At 39.7% G+C, this 17,921-nt stretch overlaps 1 protein-coding gene and 1 long non-coding RNA gene across 4 annotated transcripts in view; both read left to right on the top strand.

Annotated features, from left to right (window-relative positions):
- LOC134540565 (collagen, type I, alpha 1a-like) overlaps positions 1-10,048 on the top strand; it is a 37,894-nt gene extending 27,846 nt beyond the window's left edge. For all 3 annotated transcript variants that reach the window (XM_063383384.1, XM_063383383.1, XM_063383385.1), the window contains one exon: positions 299-10,048. In XM_063383384.1, the coding sequence (XP_063239454.1) occupies positions 299-923 (625 nt within the window). In that variant the 3' untranslated portion in view covers positions 924-10,048. The remainder of the gene's footprint in view (positions 1-298) is intronic.
- A 4,015-nt stretch (positions 10,049-14,063) lies between these two features.
- The window catches only part of LOC134540570 (uncharacterized), a 4,836-nt gene continuing 978 nt past the window's right edge, over positions 14,064-17,921 (top strand). The window contains exons 1-2 of the long non-coding RNA XR_010076461.1: positions 14,064-15,474; positions 16,837-17,016. This is a non-coding gene — a long non-coding RNA (uncharacterized LOC134540570). The remainder of the gene's footprint in view (positions 15,475-16,836; positions 17,017-17,921) is intronic.

The raw sequence follows: 17,921 nt of genomic DNA, 5'->3' as shown, positions 1-17,921 counted from the left end.
AATGACATATTAAACACATTCACGTAGAACTTATATTTATAAACCTCATATTGCAGTTTTAAAATCAGCGAAATTTTTGACGAAACTACTGATAAAATAGCGAAAAATATACCGAAATCATCTCGTAAAAAGTAACGAACTTGTGCAAATTTTTTCACCGAAAACACCTGTCTCTAGTTATGCCCCATAAAAGTTTAACAATGATTGATATATATTTTTTAAATTCAGTGGTTGGTGTGTGTGTTTGTTCACTGAGTGCTCGCGGACGCAGGGTCGATGGAGGGTGTGGGGTCGGCAGGCTGGAGAGCGTGGGGCGCACGATGTCCGGCTCGTCGCTGGACCTCCGCAGCTCCTCGCAGAACGCCAGCCCCGTGGGCAGCTTCCGGCCGGACGCCGCGAGGAAGCGGCCCCCGTCGGCGGCGACGGCGACTGCCCCCCGCCACCACTTCGAGAAGGGCCACCGCCCCTGCCGCTCCGCGGGCAACTCGGAGCTGCGGCCCGGGGCGGACGCGGAGGCGCGTCTGCGGAACGGCGCGGCCGTCGCGTCGTCGGGGAAGCTCAGCTGCTCGCTGGACCAGGGGCTGGACGTGTTCGACGGCCTGCGGCGGGCGGAGTCGGGGGCGGGGCAGCGCCTCCTGTGGGCCTGCTTCGACGACGGCCCGGACCCCGCGCCGGTCGGAGGCCGCCTGTGCCTGCCGCCCGCGGACACCCGCTGCAACAACAGCTCCACGGACACCTGCGACTCGTACGTGACGGCCAGCGACCGGCTGGAGGCGGCGGACTGCGCCGCGGAATCCGCGCGGCCGGACGACCCGGTGCTGGCGAGCGTGGCCAGCCGCACGGCCGCGCTCGCCAGCCGCGCCACCAGCTTCAACCTGGTGCGCTCGCGGCGGGGCAGCGCCCTGGACGACGGTCCCTCGTGATGCCCGTGTGGGGACCGGCGCGCCAGGCTTAGCCGTCTATTTTTGTATCTGGAGGGTTCGGTCAAACTGTGCAGCAGAGGTTTCTTTGACGTTTATTTGAGATGAATGATCTCAGTTTGTTTTGAATCCTTCAGTTTGTCACCTATCTTGTTGATGCCTTGAGTACTGGATTTTTAACATCATAATTACCGTATTGGTCCGAAAATAGGCCGACCTTTTTTTGCCAGTTTTGTCAACCTTGAAATCTAGGGTCGGCCTATAATGGGGCACTAGCCAAAATAGTATAATCAAACACATACATTTCAAGGAGAATCACTTATGGCATAAAAATGTTGTCAGATATACAATTCATTGACCTAAAATTACGCCGTACTTACGTGGAATTAGTAATTTTTCCAACTTAGAAATTTAGTAAACACACTTAACCCCAATAACGTATCATATTTTAAGTTAAGTACACAGATGTGGTCACTTGTAGCACATAGCTTTTAAAAGCTCGGTCTAGTTATTTTTTTAATGTATTTAACAGTCTGCGGTAATTTTATTTGCTTGTAAAATGTGGTATTTACAGTAAATAGTAAAAACAGCAAATTTTCCGTACGGTTATTTACCGTAGTATGCTTTATTTATATTCTACCACAGAAAAAACAAAATGGCACCAGTGTTGACAACTTGTAGTTGCGACACGAATAAACAAATACCGGTACATACCAACAGTAACAAGAACAATAAAACCTATTTGCAATATTGGCTGTTTTATGGTTGATTCATACACGTTTTACATGAAACCATTTTGGGTTTTTTTACGTCAAAATTAAACGTAACGGTAAATGTTTTTACGTCACAATTTCTATGAACTTAGAAAATGTAGCCATTGCCGTATAAAATGTTGGCACCGCTACAAAAGATTGTGAAGATAAACGGAAATATGAACTCTCAAATATTTTTGTCAGTTCAATAAATACTAACTTAGTTGAAGTGTTACTGTGGTAATATGCTGCTGATAATCATTTTAATTAGTTAAAAAAAATTTTCTGTGATTTTGAGTGGACTGTAGAAGGGGTCGTCCTATTTTCGAGGTCGGCCTATCTCCGGACCAATACGGTAATGAGATGTTCTATCCATAACGTAATATTGTCAGTTTTAATTTTATTTTTTTTACTTGTGCATTACAATGGAATTCTCTCCTGTACAAGTTTGACCATCAGCTCTGATTTAAAAACCCTTCGAAAAAACTTGGCTGTGTTAAGTTCTTACGTATTGTGAAGTAAGGTTGACGTTATATTTAGACCAGTGTGCGTCTAGTCTTGAAAAAAAAAGTTAATTATTACCAGTTAAGTTACATTTGTTCTTTTTTTCATAGTTTATACGTTTATAGTGTTAGAGTTATATGGTATTTTATTTATTTGAGAACCACAAGTACTTCGGTTGAAATGAGAAATAAAATAACTATTTTATTGCTGTGAACCAGTTTGAAACATTCCATAAGAATTTTTTTCCCCCCTTATTATTATTCTTTTGAATTTTGCAATGTGCAGTTAAACCTCGATTTGTTGGACTTACTGAGACCAAAGGCATACAAACAATCAAAAATCCGGTTGATCCGGGTAGTACGGAAACAAAATACTTAAATAAGCAGACTTACAGTTTATTATGATAAAAAAAACTGTTTTGTAACAAAATTACACAGTACAGTAGAATCCCGCTGGAACGACCCCTCACGGTTCCCGAAAAAAACGTTCGTACTTACGGAAGGGTCGTTCCAGAGAATTTGGGAAATTTTTTGCCAATATCCCCCCCCCCCCCCCCCCCTCGGGCCGTTTCACGGAAAGAACCGTCCTTTATTTGGGCAGCTTTAAAATAACATCGTGCTAACGTTATGTAACGTGGGTAGTTTATTTTTTATCCATTTATTGCCCCCCCCCCCCCCCCTTTTCCCTCTCTTTCGGCGTCACCATTCGTCCCGCCGCGCCGGATGCCTGCCAGACACGTCTCTCGGCGCCAGGCGAGCTAACGGGCGGCGGACATAATAACCAACCGACATGAGAAGGGAAGCGGACGTCAAGACTATTTTCCCTGGGTTTCTTATCCACTTGCTGGATGATATCTCATATTTTTTCATTAGCGAAAGTGTATTTCGCTTGGCACTCATTTTCACAAATGCAAAATGAAAATCCCAAAAAAAAAATCAAAATCCTTGTAAAACTGCGTGTGTCGTCAACGATCGTTCATAGAATCAAGCCAATAATATTACCAAATCAAAATCCAAAAACAAATGCGTGTCTCGTCAACAATATACAAAATTCACAAAATCAAACCACTAACCAAATCAGCGTCCAAGAAACAAAGCGTAATAAGTCGTCAACAATAATAAAAACCAAGAAATATCCGAATCAACAAGCAAAAGAAGCGTATCCACCAGCGAGCAAGATCACACTAACAAGCCACAAGACAAAGACACGGGATCGAGACGGCAACAGAAATGCGCATGCGCTAGGGTGGCCAGTCTGGACTCTGGAGGGGTGGTATCTATTTTTAGCCATGCGTGCGCCTGCCAACAGTACAGCGCTCGCCAAGAAAAACGTGACGCACAGCGCCGTACATAGTGTGTAGCGCACTTGTTTTTCATCCGATTTTACTCTTTTTTTTTTTCGAATTTTTTCACGGTTCCTTGAAAACTGGTCGTTCTTACGGAATGGTCGTTCCAGAGGGGGGTCGTTCGGGAGGGATTCTACTGTATATGCATGTTTTAGTTTGTAAATGGAACATGACCTCTCCTTTTTTTTTTTTTTTTTTTTTAACTGAACGCTGAGTGTAGAACTTGGCAAAAATCCAGCTTTCAGTCCGTTCGAGGTTATCTGAACACTTTTGAAGATTATCTTTGTAAAAAAAAAAAACAATCGTCCATGAACTGGGAATGAATGAAAAAGGACTCTGGCATACCCCCAGCTAGCGTAACAGTGTATCAAGAGAGGTCGGTAGTAGCCTGCTTTCCTCGCCGTAAGGTAGCTTGTGAATATATAAATATATATTTAGTATCTGTGCCTTTCTTACAAGATTCAGCATGGAAAAAAAAAAAATTTTGTATTTCCAGTGGTTGAGCCCTGCATGATGCTTGCCTAATGGTCGCTAAGCTCGTGACGTTATCGTGATGTTTGTGGCTGAGGGAAACAAAATAGAAAATTAAGAAAATGTATCTAAGTTTTAACGAGCTTTGCGTGAAGGCCTAGCCATGCACCATAACGAGGTTTTACATGCTACATTTAAAATGCTATCAGATGCGATTCAGCTATCTTCCGCAATAAGTGTGTGCGTGGAGATCACGTGTGACAGAAATGAAACTTCTTGCTTATTAGGTATAGATAGAGATAAATTATTAGAATTTTTTTTTTTAGTGTACAAGATATAATAATTGAGAATAGTAAGGACGTGGGTATGATCTCAAATAAAAAAAATTAATGGAAAAAAAAACTGAGGAGTAGACAAACACAAGAAGCATTACAAGAATTCATAGCATCTCTACTAATGCGTCAGTTCTACCTCTCCGCTGCCGTCTCCCCTTCCGGCCGCTACAACTAGCATACAGCATGCCTCGCTGCGTACCTATCCCCCAATTCGACCGCTGGCGCATGCTGAAGCACTCTCCTCTACCGGTTCCCACACCACATGCCTGACTGTTCCCCTCGTGCGATCAGAATTTTCTTAACGCTTGGCAAAGAAGTTTCACTTCAAAACCACATGTGTATATTTGTTTTTTCTAGTCTTCTTTTCAGTATTCAAAGCATTTACAACTGAAAAAACTATTAAACTACAATAACCTTTTTTTTCTCGTTAAAATTTTTTCTCATCTGTAATGTTTGTCTCATCACGATGTACAGTGTTCTTTTTGTTTGAAAGAGAGTTTGTGGAAGTTAACATGAATTGCACTTGGAAGTATTCAAGTGTTTAAACCCGTCTCGGTTCTTAGTCGAGTCTGCCGGTAGATCGGGCCGTTACGGATGGAAGTACTTGTGTACAATTCTTTGATGCTGGCTCCGTTCACGAAGCCGCCATTTGCCAGCTACAACCATTTGTACCTTCTCAGCTGTCGCGAGACTAAATAAAACAAGAACCATGTAATTTTTTTATTTTATTTGTTAGTTCAGCAGCTTTAGTTATCTATTTCTCATTTGACTGAATCCACACTTGTGAAACTTAGATGAATTTTGTGATGTAACGTGTTTATAATTTTATACGAAAGAGTTTTTTTTTGACTGATTTTTGAAGTATCAATATGTATTTTATTTGCAGCTTTTGCTTTAAGTTTTATGCTAATTGGTGGCATTGGAACACGCAAGGGCGCTTCAATAGGTAAATAAGTATTTTTTTTTGTATTGCTAATTAGTGGAACTGTACTCTATGTATGATGTATGTATTAGTTAAAAAAAATTTTTGTATTCTACTTAAGTAGGTACTTTCATTTTGAAATAGGGAGGTTTGGTGCTTGAATGAAGATTAAAGCTGTGAAGTCAGCAAACTGGTGACAGTTTGGCTTCAAGTGTAATGATTATTACACATTCGGTATAGTGAAAAGATTAGCAAAGAGAAAGTTAAAATGAAATGGCTTCTTTTCATTGGATGTAACAATAATTCCACTAGAAATGTCTTGATCTCACGATAGGCTAAGATATTTGCATTTATATTGGGGATGAGTTGTTTAGCCAATAGCTTTTGTTATGTTATTTTATTTTACTTACTTGAACATGCAGATTTCAGTCTTTCTGATACAATTATTTATTTTTTCCCAGTTAGAATTGATTTTTTTAATCAACATTTTGTTAACCCTCAATGTCTGAGACTTTGATAACCACTTCGGATTGCCCAAGAAAAAATATGTTTATTATTATTTGTTGCAGTTTTGTTAATAAATAAGTTTCACGTGTTTAACAAGGTCACCGCTATTCGGAGCAAATGTTGCTTAAAATGGTGCCTACTGTTCTTCCAGAGAGTTGAAAGGAATATAAGCAAGAAAATCTGTCTACAAAAGGCTTAAAACTGTTCAGTAAGCCAAGAAAAAATATACAACACTTACTTTAAATGTCAGGCAAACTTAAAGCGCATCAAAGTACAACTTGGGTAAAAAAAAAAAAAAAAAATATGTGTGCGTAGTGTCCACGTGTGATAAAAGTGAATTTTCTTGCTTGTGAGTTATAGATAGAGATAAATTATTGGAAATTATTTATTGATCAAGAGATAATAATTGAAAATAGTAAGTATGCGGGTTTGATCTCAGGAGGATTTAAGGAGTAGACGAACACAAGCAGCGTTTAGAGAATTCCCTATCATCACTGCTACGTCATTTCTACATCTCCCTTGCAGTCTCCCCTTCCGGCCGTTACAACTAGCATACAGCATGCTCCGCTACGTACCTATCCTCCCATTGGACCGCTAGCGCATGCGTTGGAGTGGCGTTGCCGCTGACACACTCTCCTCTACCGGTTCCCCCACCACTTACCTGACTGTTCCCTTCACGTGATTGGAATTTTCTTAACGACCAGGAAATTAAAGCCCCCCTCAGTAAAGAAATTTCACTTCAAAAAAATTATAATAAGCACGGGGAATTCTAGCTGTACGCTCAAAGTTTGTAGATACTGCCTGTGAATGCCGCGCTGGCGACTGTAACAATAGCCAGCCCGCTGCTGATCTGGCGAGCTTTCAACTTTCTGCCGGACGGAACATTTGTGCGAGTTTACAGACTACTCACGTTGAAATCCAACGTATTAATTGTTCTGCAATTGAGATGGGAACAAAACACGAACATCTTGTTTTTACATAAATTATGCGCAATTCCATGTACACGTTTTCATGCAGTCCCGAGATAGTAACTACGAATAATTTGGGTTGAAAATTCCAAATTTCCTGGTGATGAGAACCACACGTGAGATTTTTCAAAATTACACTTTTTTGCGTAACCTTTATAAGGCCACAAATTTAATGAAATATCTGGTGATAAAAGCTTTTGGCACCGTAAAGTTAAGTACGGGTGAAAATGTATGAAGTTTTATCATTCAACAAACTACACTGTTGAAAGGTTTGAGGAACACTCGAACACAAAAACCTGTGCAGATGGTTCATGTCTTTCACGCAGGAAAAATACTGTGTCCACAGTTTATACACTCAGCCTCAACATTTCTACATGCTTTTTTTGGTGTGAAGACATTGCTTCACGTGTCTGTGACCTACACTTCCCTACTAGTTTTATACCGTATATACTCGTGTATAGCACGCCCTTTTTTCCCCTCACGTAAAGGAAAAAAATAAGGATGCGCGCTATACACGGAAAAAAAAAAGTGATGGGGTGAGGCGGGGAGGAGGAGTGGAAGTTGTTAACTGCCGGGTGACGGGTGACGTTTCTGGCCAGCCCCCACACATACGCACAAGCAACAAGGCCTCTCTTTCACACACACACACACACACGCACGCACGCACATAACCTGGTCTCTCGCACACACACACACACATGTGCGCGTGCAAGCTCGCACGTCTCTTGTTTATTTTTAGACCTCCCCCTCTACAGAAAGCCAGCGCAGCTAGTAAAATAAAAGAGAGAGAGAGAATGTTGTCGCCATTCCCCCTCCCACTTCCTTCGCTTCCTCGTCGCAGCTGCTACCGGTGAGTAATCTAGTCCTCCGCGTCCCGTTCCTGCCTGTCTCCCTCCCTCCCGTCCACGTACCAGTTGTGACGATACAGCGCTTCATTATCTTCCGTCTACACAGCAGAGTTTAAGTATTTTCCTGATGCATCACCACACATCAATTTAAATTATCATTTGTTTCATACGTAATTACTTAACAGGTACCACAAAATGTTAGTAAAATTTATTTACGGGGAAAAAATTTTTTTCTTTGGAATTTGCTGCAAAAATCGTGGTGCGCGCTATACACGAGGGTGCGCTATACACAAGTAAATACGGTAAATGCGAAAGTGTGTTTGTCTGTTCGTCCTTCTTTCATGCAGCTTATTATTGGCATATAGACAGTTTATGGACCAGGGAGTGACATGGACTACATATAATTATGAAATTCCATCCCTAAGGGAGTGATAAAATGAATGAATTCAGTTTTTATAATAGAAAATAACAGAAGGTAGGTCACAGATATACAAACAGTAAGTTACAGTTTAGTTAGTACTTTTGTCAATAGATGCCTTGAATTTTTTAACGCGCTATCGTTTGCTGCGTCTGTCACGTCTTGTGTGGCTGGGTTGCCTGCCTTCCCACAAACTGAAGCTGAAGATTGGTCCCGGTTTTGCCAATTTGTAGCTTTGATTGTGCAATCAATGAGACTTTAAAATCAAAATTTCCCATTTTTCAAGTGTATCCCCTACAGACTTGAAACTCGGTAGTGATATCCATTATACTATGCTGTGTTTAGCCCGGGCAACACTGGGTACTTCAGCTAGTTTGTAAATAAATCAAAGTTCCAAACTCTCTCATAGTATATTTAGAAATGATTTGGTTTGTCATTAATAAATTTTCCGTGATAAATAGATTACTTAAATCAGTTAAATATTCATCATATTTCATCATACTTGTCCAATTATTCATATCGGTTATCAAACAGCAAGTTAAACAGAGTAAAGTCTGGATAAAATACAAAGAAGTTAGATTACATTTTTTTTGAGGAAAAAAACTTCCTTATTTTAGTCCTATATATCTTACTGTTAATAGCATTGAATGGATGCTTAAAAAAGGTATTATTTTGCATTTTGTTCCTAACATATGGATAATGGTAGTCCTTATTTTCACTGATACATATTATTTGCCAATAAGGCCGTATTGCTTGGTTTGAAGGAATGCACATTTGAACCCTAGTGATAATTGGAAGCCTTGATTTTATCAGCTAGTTTTAGGTGTATGGATGATTGAAGGGCATGAATTTAGTTACCAAAAAGAAAACAAAATTTCAAAAAAAAAAGAAACTTATCATAAAATTATCCATTACCTAAACGAGGGAATAAGTCTGGAGTAGGAGAGAGCAGTTACGAGCCGTGAACCTGACGTGTGTTACGATGCGACTGAAGTATGTGCAATGTGTTTGTTATTGGCTTTGTAGCACTTCGATGGTGCAGATGCAACACCGTAAACGACAAGTCAAGATGCGAACATATTTATGCCAGTGAATTGCTGTGGTGTAAAATATGTGGTATTTATTTTTTTGAATTTTGGTTTTCTTTTTACTGCACATAGTCTTACACTATTTTTGCAGTATGTATCTGACTGAATTTTCACATTAAGAAGTGAAAATACCCAACACTTAATATACGCGATGTTGCATCTGTACCATCATCTTTCTTGTTATTGTTATGTATATTATTGACTTGTAAACTACTTTTTTTGTTTATTGTATTGTATTATAAATGTATATGTAAATACATGTATTCATATTTAAATACAGTATTCGTTGACAATTATACACCCTAAAATCTACTTTAAAGAATTCCAAAGGTTTAGAGTTCTTTGTGAACGGTGAAATTTCTATCTTAAGTTTTCAACGTCAGAAGTACAGGTTTGCCGTCCAACACACAGCGTACAGGAATCTGAGCCGTAGTACGATCACTCCTGCAAACATGGTAGTCAAATGGCTGTGTTGCATCAAGGCTTTGCTAGGCAAATATAGCGTGTCCATAAAACAATGTTCCAGTTGTAAAATTTAATAGTATCAGCTGTAAGTGTTGAAGAGTGTTGATTCAAGGTCACAACTAAAGAGTAACTCCAAACAGTTTCGGAAAAGTGCAAATACTGCTTTGTTGTTTTCTCGCTTGCACTACAAAAGAATGGCTCTTCTCCAAATTACTAGAGGGTGAACATGTAAACTTTACTTGGCAACAGGATGGAGTCCTCCCCATTGGAAACTCTTTGTACGAGAGTGGTTGAACGTCCTCAGTCCCTGACCGTATGATTGGTCAAGACGACAGCTCTTTTTCCCTGGCCTCCACGTTCACCTGACATAACACCATGCAATATTTTCCCTTTGGGGCTTTATAAAAGATCGTGTCTACGTTCCGCCGCTAACTAATTATTTGCCAGAGTTGAGACACAGAATTGAAGAGGCTATTGCTTCCATTACTCCGGACGTGTTAACCAAAGTGTGTGAAGAATTGGGCTTTAGGTTGGATGTGTGTCGTATATTTAAAGGTGCACAGAATTGAACATTTTTTAAGAAAAACTAGGTTAGTTTACCTTTGATTTAACTTATGATTTGTTGTGAACAGTCTAAATTTAACTGTGGTAATGTATCATTGAAACTGGCACATTCTTTTGTGGACAGCCTGTTCAACTTCATGATTGAAACCAGTGATGCTACAACGCTGGAGCATCTGGTTCTCTCCATATTACACCCACGGTGTCCACATCCTAGGAAGTCGTGGAATATGCTTTAAATCCTGTCAGAGTCATGGGAGTTCACCAGTGATTGGTAATTTGAGTGGATAACGTGGGGCATCAGTCTGCCGTCTCCCAGACTGTGATGGTGTTTGAGTGCATGGTTGGACGCAATATAAAATTGTGTATGCGAGGTTCTGTTGGAAAATTTTTCGCTTTTGTTGAATAATTCCAGGCCGGATGTGGGAACGGTGGAGGCTAGATTTTCTTTATCTCATTCAGAAAACGTCAAAATTTATGTATCATAAAAATTTAAAAATAGAGCGCGCGTAACTCAGTACATGTGATAAAAGTGAAACCTCTTTGGCAATTTAAACCTCGACTCGAAGGGGTAAAATGGCAGAGAGAGAGAGAGATTGAGAGATTATTTTTTCCAAATATAACTCAGCGAGGGGATTTTTGTCTTTCATTTCTTTTTCATGTATTTAAGAATCCTAACCTTTTTATTTTTATCAGAAATTTGATTAAAATTAAAATAAATTAGTAAACGTCAACAAAATTATTACTTCAAAATAATTGCTCAGGATTCAAAAGTTATTTATCAATTAATAATTATTAATTTACAATAAATATTACAGTTGAAATACACAATTAAGAAAACCTGTGCATGATACTGTTTCTTGAAACAATTCTACTATTTAGAACACGCCAATCTCTGAATGAAATGTGAATTTCATAACAGGTAGCGCTATCTATGCGGGAAATGCAGGGACTGTCTCTGCAGCGCTCTCTACGTTGCTGGTTGAACAAAGAGAAACGCAGCGTGCTGGTAGCAAATATAAAATTCAAAGACCCCACAGCTGACTGTATAGGATACCTATATCTATTTTCTGAAACAAGTGCATGGGCACACACTGTCTAATTCTTTTGTTTATCTCTCAATTCTATTTTTTTTTTTTGGGCAGGGAACGAATCATGGGACAAAGAGGAGAACGAAAACGAGCCCGGCAACATATATAGCATAGTGCTCTCTTTATATCTCTTTGGCCAAGTAGCTATTCTCCGTCCTTTTCGCGTCAGAAACATTTCACAGCAATGTTTCACAAAAACGTTGCATTAATATTTTACTCATCACACCCAAAGAAGTTTTGACTTAAAAACTAGGGAGATTTTAAATTTATATCTGGAAAAGACAGGAAAATTGTATTACACATTTATGTGGATACCCCAATACTGCTTGTAAGTTAGTCACATGATTACATTATTGCAGTAATACTACCCAAGCAGTCCAAATTAAAAATTCATCTGCAGTTACGGGAAGTTTCGCGTGATGTAATACAATAGATGGAGATAGAAGCAAAACATAGCGATTATCTGTTTGTACGAAATGAGCACAAACCACGGGAGTATTGTGATTCATTGCCCAGAAATTAAAGCAGAAAGAAAAACACGACATACTAGTGGTGGGGCTTTTGAATTGCCCAACAAGGGAAGAGATGATGAATGACCTCTGAATACCAATCTGATTTCAACATTATGGTAGAGAGGACTATAGATAACCTTTTCAATTGGTGGAAGAAAAGCGTTACCCTACCATTGCAACGACATAGGGTAAGCGTTGAACTGAAATAAGTTTTAAAGATGCATGCGTGAACACCTGGAAGAAAAATAATGAGGATTTTGCGGGTGTGAAACAAGAAGCCAGATCATAAACCGATTTAATTGGAAGTGTGATACCTGACAAAAGATTTTTTGCCGTCTTACACATTTGCAAAAGACCAGTGCCATTATTGTATCTGCTGGTGATAAAATTGCCTTCGTACCTAGTGCTCGTTACAAACAATTGTACTGGAGGTCACACAGTTATGAACAGTAGGTACTTAAAGTTCTGCTTACTAACAGTGATTGTTTTTGTATTAATGCACCACATCTCAGCGTTCGTGTGAACAAAACGCAGGCATTCGTTCATCTCGACAGAAGCACCGGCTAACGGAACAGAATGTTTTGTTTGTTGAAGATTCGCTGAAGCCTGGAACCATACAACCTCGCCAACAGAAGTACTCTGTATCAGAGATTGACTGGTATTGGAGCGCGTACACGCTGGCACACCGCGGCTGCAGTGCAACATGCCTGGAGATCACAAGTGCGAACGGGGGACGCACCACAACGCCGAAATGCCAAATTGACCTCAACGCCGACAGCTAGAAAACTGCTGTGTACCACAACGCTGAAATACACTAACGCTGAAAAATGTCATTGCAGGACTGCCACAAAGGTTAGGTTAGGTTAGGTTAGGTTAGACTAGGTTAGGTTAGACTAGGTTAGGTTAGACTAGGTTAGGTTAGACTAGGTTAGGTTAGACTAGGTTAGACTAGGTTAGGTTATATTACGCTAGGTTAGGTAAGGTAAGGTTAGGTTTGATTGTGGTATTTCGGCGTGAAGGTACATTTAAGAAACACACACAAATTCATTCAGTTGTTATTTCGGCGTTGTGGTACACAGCAGTTTTCTAGCTGTCGGCGTTGTGGTCAATTTTGACATTCGGCGTTATGGTATTTCGGCGTTGTGGTGACGACCCGTGCGGACGGAGCCTCAAACACGTGCAGAGCTCGCGCCGCGCCATCGTGGCACGCTCGTCCTTAGCAAAGCGCAGGCAGTGAGCGTGGCGCGTGTGATGACGATATGCGAGGCCTGACTAAATTTATAAAACATATCACGTGCTTTGTAATCCAATTACAAACAAGAACTGTTTTACATGACTTTCTCAAAAGTATTTAATGCTACGTATTGACATTTTTTTATAACCACGGTTAAACGTAAAACAAGAAGAGGGTATAAAGTGAGTAATCTAAATTAATTGTGTAGACCAAAGGTTCCCAATTTTTGTTTTTGGTCAGGGAACCCAATTATCAACTTTTCTTTTGGCAGATCCCCCTATTCCTTCAAAGAGAGTTATCTGACAATAATTGTGCCTGCTTTACATGACGTTCGTCCTGACTCACGGAACCCTAGGGTTCCGTGGGGTGGTGTAGACAGTACAATGAAAACTACCTCATATTGGGAGGGTTACTGTGTATTAACTTCAAGTGTTAACTTACAGTTTCACATTATTCAGACATCCAGCATTGGTGCTTAATGTCAAGGAGCCAGTGTTCATCCGACAAGAAATGAACGTTCAAAATGAAGGAAAAGAATTTTTTTCTTTTCGAGTGCACCAAAACGAGCAAAAGTAAGGCAGCAAGTTGATGGAACAACTCGTGTGGTGGATGCTGTTAGCATCTGCTTCAGTATTGGGTGTTGAACTTGGCTGTTTGCGAAATCTCCGTGAAAGCAGATAGAAAGTTTCGATTAAAACGCTTGCGTAGAATTGTAACTGAACTCGCCGATTTATTTCCAGTGTACCCGACAACTCTTTTCCCTCGAATGTACGTGCAGCAACCAGCTTCCCATCAGCTTCTCTTCCTGCATAACAACAACAACAACAACAACAACACCACCAACAACAACACCACCACCAACAACAACAACAACAACAACACCAGTTGGTCCGTCCCTGACACAACTAACTCCACATGCGCGAGTAACTATGCTGCCGCCTGCCCTTGCTCGAAACGTCACACTGTTCCATTGTTGGAGTCGATACACAGTCCTTACCTCATTCATCTCAAGACTTGTAACAATTTTAGTGATTATACGTAGACTTCCTTAAAATTTGTTCAGCTGTTGTTTTATGTGAACTTTTCTGATTTTTTTTTAAAATTTATATGTTCAGTGTCACTTTTTTTTTTTTTTTTTTTTCCAAATAATGCGTGTCCTGTATTTTTATGAGTACCTTTTGTCTTAACACATTTAAAAAAAATTTAAGCAGTAAGAAATATTATTTCTGCTTTGGTTGAACTGACTTTGATATTTTTTTTTTTTAACACTTCAATCAATGCTGAGCCATACTTCAGTAACTATTCCTCCGATCGACTGCTTTGAAATTCAGAGCTTGAGTATGAATCTTCTGTCCCCAAAAAACCCAAAGGCACGGCTAACCTACAATATTAACATTAAAAAAAATTACTAAATACAATATAATGAAAAAATAATTTTTTTTTGTGATACTGACAGGGAAATGTTTGGCATTAGTATGAGTGAACAATCGGTAGCGCCGACTTTGAATTGTGGTCGGTTCTCGCAAGTATATTTCCGTCTATACGGCCGAGTGAACTTGCGGTGTTCGTCAGTTTCAGGTGGTTCGCCGTGTGAGCCGTGCATACTTGAGGCGTGCGACACACGTTCCATGTTGTGTCGCGGACACGGCACGCCCGCAGAAGAATGATGAGCACACACACTGGTTCATGTCATTTTAGTAAGATTGATTCTGATGTGAAGAGACGTTTGCTGCTTTGGGGCTGGAACATTGGTAGTCTTTAGGGATGTACGAATCCTTGATTTTCAGTTCGGTTTGAATCTGATTCGAATCTCTGGCAATATTTGAGATATGAATCTGATTCTGAATACTAAGCACAGAATAATTAAAAATAACTGATTAATTTAAAAATAATGTGTGTGCTCTTTTTTCTAACTGTAACTACTGGCAATTATTTATTACACTGAGGTATGTAATTGTTTTTAGTTTATAGTTTGCTATACAACGAAATTCGTTATTATAGTTTAAGCTCACGAAATCTCGAAATTCTTTTAATGTCACTGTGTTAATTATTCAATTTACATATCTTTCTTTGATACATCATATTATAAATACTTACGTAATAGTAGTCTAATTTTATTTTTCACTGCTAGTATTTTTGAGCCGTATTAAATTAATTTATAACTTTTGTGAATATTCGTAATACTGTTTGAATCCATGTACATACGACGATTCCGGGTTCGGGTTCGAAAATATCGGGTACTCGCACATCCCTAGTAGTCTTTCAGTGTGATTATGTAAAGGAAATGTGACAGGAATATTTAGAGCAAGCAACTGATTAAGTTGTTATCACTCGGTGACATCGAAAAAGGGACTGCTAAATTATTTTCTAATGATGAAATGCAAGGCTGAGAGATTTATTTTTTTTAACTTTTATTTTACAGTACCCCCCCCCCCCCCCCCTCCTCCCAAACCTTCATCACACAGCGACATCACTTGAATGTCCAGACAACTCTTCTAGAGGAGTACAACTTTCAGCAGAGAAGGACCATAAGGTAAAATTTTATTTATTTATGAATGTAAACCCAAACTCTTTAATATGAAAGCAACATTTATGAAAACACTGATTATAACAGAAGACTACGTCAAATTTATATTTCATGCTGTAAGCTTATAACATTTTTCTTATAAATTTTTTTGAATCAATAGAATAGAAAACTTGCTGAGAAATAGCAAGCTTATTTTATGTATTAAGTTGTGGACAGTCACTGGTGAAGTCTACTTTACAGGAAAAAAATATCTACATTCTGTAAAATATTTTATTTGAGGTTGATGCGTTCAGAGTAAAGTGATACCCAACTACTATGCAGACACATTCCATTGGGCGGTTCAAAATTGGTGAAGGGAAAAAAAAACTGTATTGAAATACTTACGTGTCCCAACTATCTATGCTTATTTAACTGTGATATTTTGACTTTAAAGGGTAGTTGGCTATAATGTAATGATCAACTAAGCATGTGATGCATGGTGTGAAATGGCACTTATAACACCAAAAAATCATGACCTAGCATTAAACCTGGATTATTGTCACCATAGTCTAGTTTTGTTTGAAGTGCTGTACATCTTATGTACCAATACGAGTGAATATTGTGGCACCCGGCCTCACCGAGTTTGTGTTTGCTGTGAACGTGTACGTTACCAGGCCATTGGTGGTCAAGCCAGTGGCGTAGCCAGAATTTGTGTATGGGGGGTGTAAAGCATGCCCCCCCCCCCCCCCCCCCCCCGTATTAAAGCGGGGGGTCCGGGGGTCCTAACCCAGGGAAATTTGGTTTTTAAAGTGTAAAATAGTGCTATTTTAGCAGTTTTCGGTACTTAAATTTAAATATTGTGATGGTAAATTTTTTATTAATTTTAATGTTAAATTTGTTTGAGTGATGAATAAGAAATTTATCAAAGATTTGGTGCAAAAGGAGGGGGGGGGGGGGATTTGAACCCCTAAAAACAAAAAAAAAAACACCTGGCTACGCCCCTGGGTCAAGCGCGTACTTTTCGCACCGGCAAATGTTGTAGTGCCCCTGTGGATTTTCTCTGGGCGCTCCCGCTTTCCCAACTCGTGCACTTTGACAATGCTCCACCAGCACATCTTTCATCGTCTCTAATGACCCCACGTTGGCAAGATGTGACACTCTATTCGTTCCATTCTTGTTTTTTTTTTATGGATTACTGTGTGAAAAAAAAAAAAGTTAAATAAAATTTTGCGAGGTTTTATCGGGATACACGGCCCGTTGTTTTTAACATTAAACACGTCTATGTCGGCAAGTCACTCTTTAGTGTAGTGGATTGAGATGAAAACGAGACAGGGGCGTCTTGGACAAACACGTGGGTGCTGTCTTCACTCGCCATGTCCGTCGGTGCAGGTGCAGCAGCGGTGGTGGCGCTTACGGAGACGACGACGTTCACCGGGCGGGCCATGGCACGCAACAGTCTCGCTCGGCTCCGGACACTGGGGGTTCCTGTGCGTGGCCCACAGCCTGCTCTTGCCAGCGACGAGACGGGATTTATATTTCCGGTTGGCTCTCGCACGGGCTGAGGCTGAGGTAATGTATTTTAATACTTTTTATAGGCTTACTTTACATTTTTACATATAAATATTGTCCAAAATACACTATTTTTGGCTTAAACCAATCAATCTCGATAAACTCTATACACAAACCACCGTGCTATCACGTCTGAGTCGTGAGCTACACCTAATAGAAAGGAGCGAGAGCGTCAGTTTTGCCCGCCCGCGATACAAACTCAAGGTCGTAACAGCGTGCTGGCTAGGTATATACGTTAAATATATAGTTCCTTGTCATTAAATAATGATAAGGCACATATGTCTTAAGACTAATAGTTAGGGAATTATTAAGGCCAGAAAATATAGACCTTTTCGTTATATTACAAATTTCTGTTACGGTACCCGTATGTTTCGGTGTGATTTTAAAGATGTTTCACATCAAAAAAACCATGTGGGCGAGTCTTTCAGTAGACGCCACAGATTTGTAACATCTGACCTCTTAACTAGAACATTCATGTGTTCTCTGTTGTAAATACACTTACAATACAAAACACGCATACAAAATTAATGTAGATTTCTTTAAATACAGAGGGTGATAAATATATACTTCAATTGTGTTTTCAACTACATTTTTTTATGCAAATCACACGTTTCCGCACTTGCTGCTAGAATGTGCTGCCAGAGCAGCTACATCAACCATCAAATCCTTCGATTTACACAGCAAAATTTAAACTATATAATAAAACGGTTCCATTAAAAGCAAAAAAAGACTTGGAAAAAAAATACTAAACCTCAATTTTTAACCAGGAATTTAATTTAAATACTGCCCATCTTGTTAAATTTCACTAAACAGTTAATGCTGTAAAGTTTCCCTTTGGTCCGCGCCATCCGCTACAGGTGGCACCGCCTGTTTTCTAATTTCTGTTCCATGCCACTTCCGTTCCA

Source organism: Bacillus rossius, chromosome 17 (assembly GCF_032445375.1).
Source record: "Bacillus rossius redtenbacheri isolate Brsri chromosome 17, Brsri_v3, whole genome shotgun sequence".
In the NCBI taxonomy this organism is placed as follows: Eukaryota; Metazoa; Arthropoda; class Insecta; order Phasmatodea; family Bacillidae; genus Bacillus; species Bacillus rossius.
Note: the sequence above shows the minus strand (reverse complement) of the source record. Positions and strands in the feature narration are given on the sequence as shown.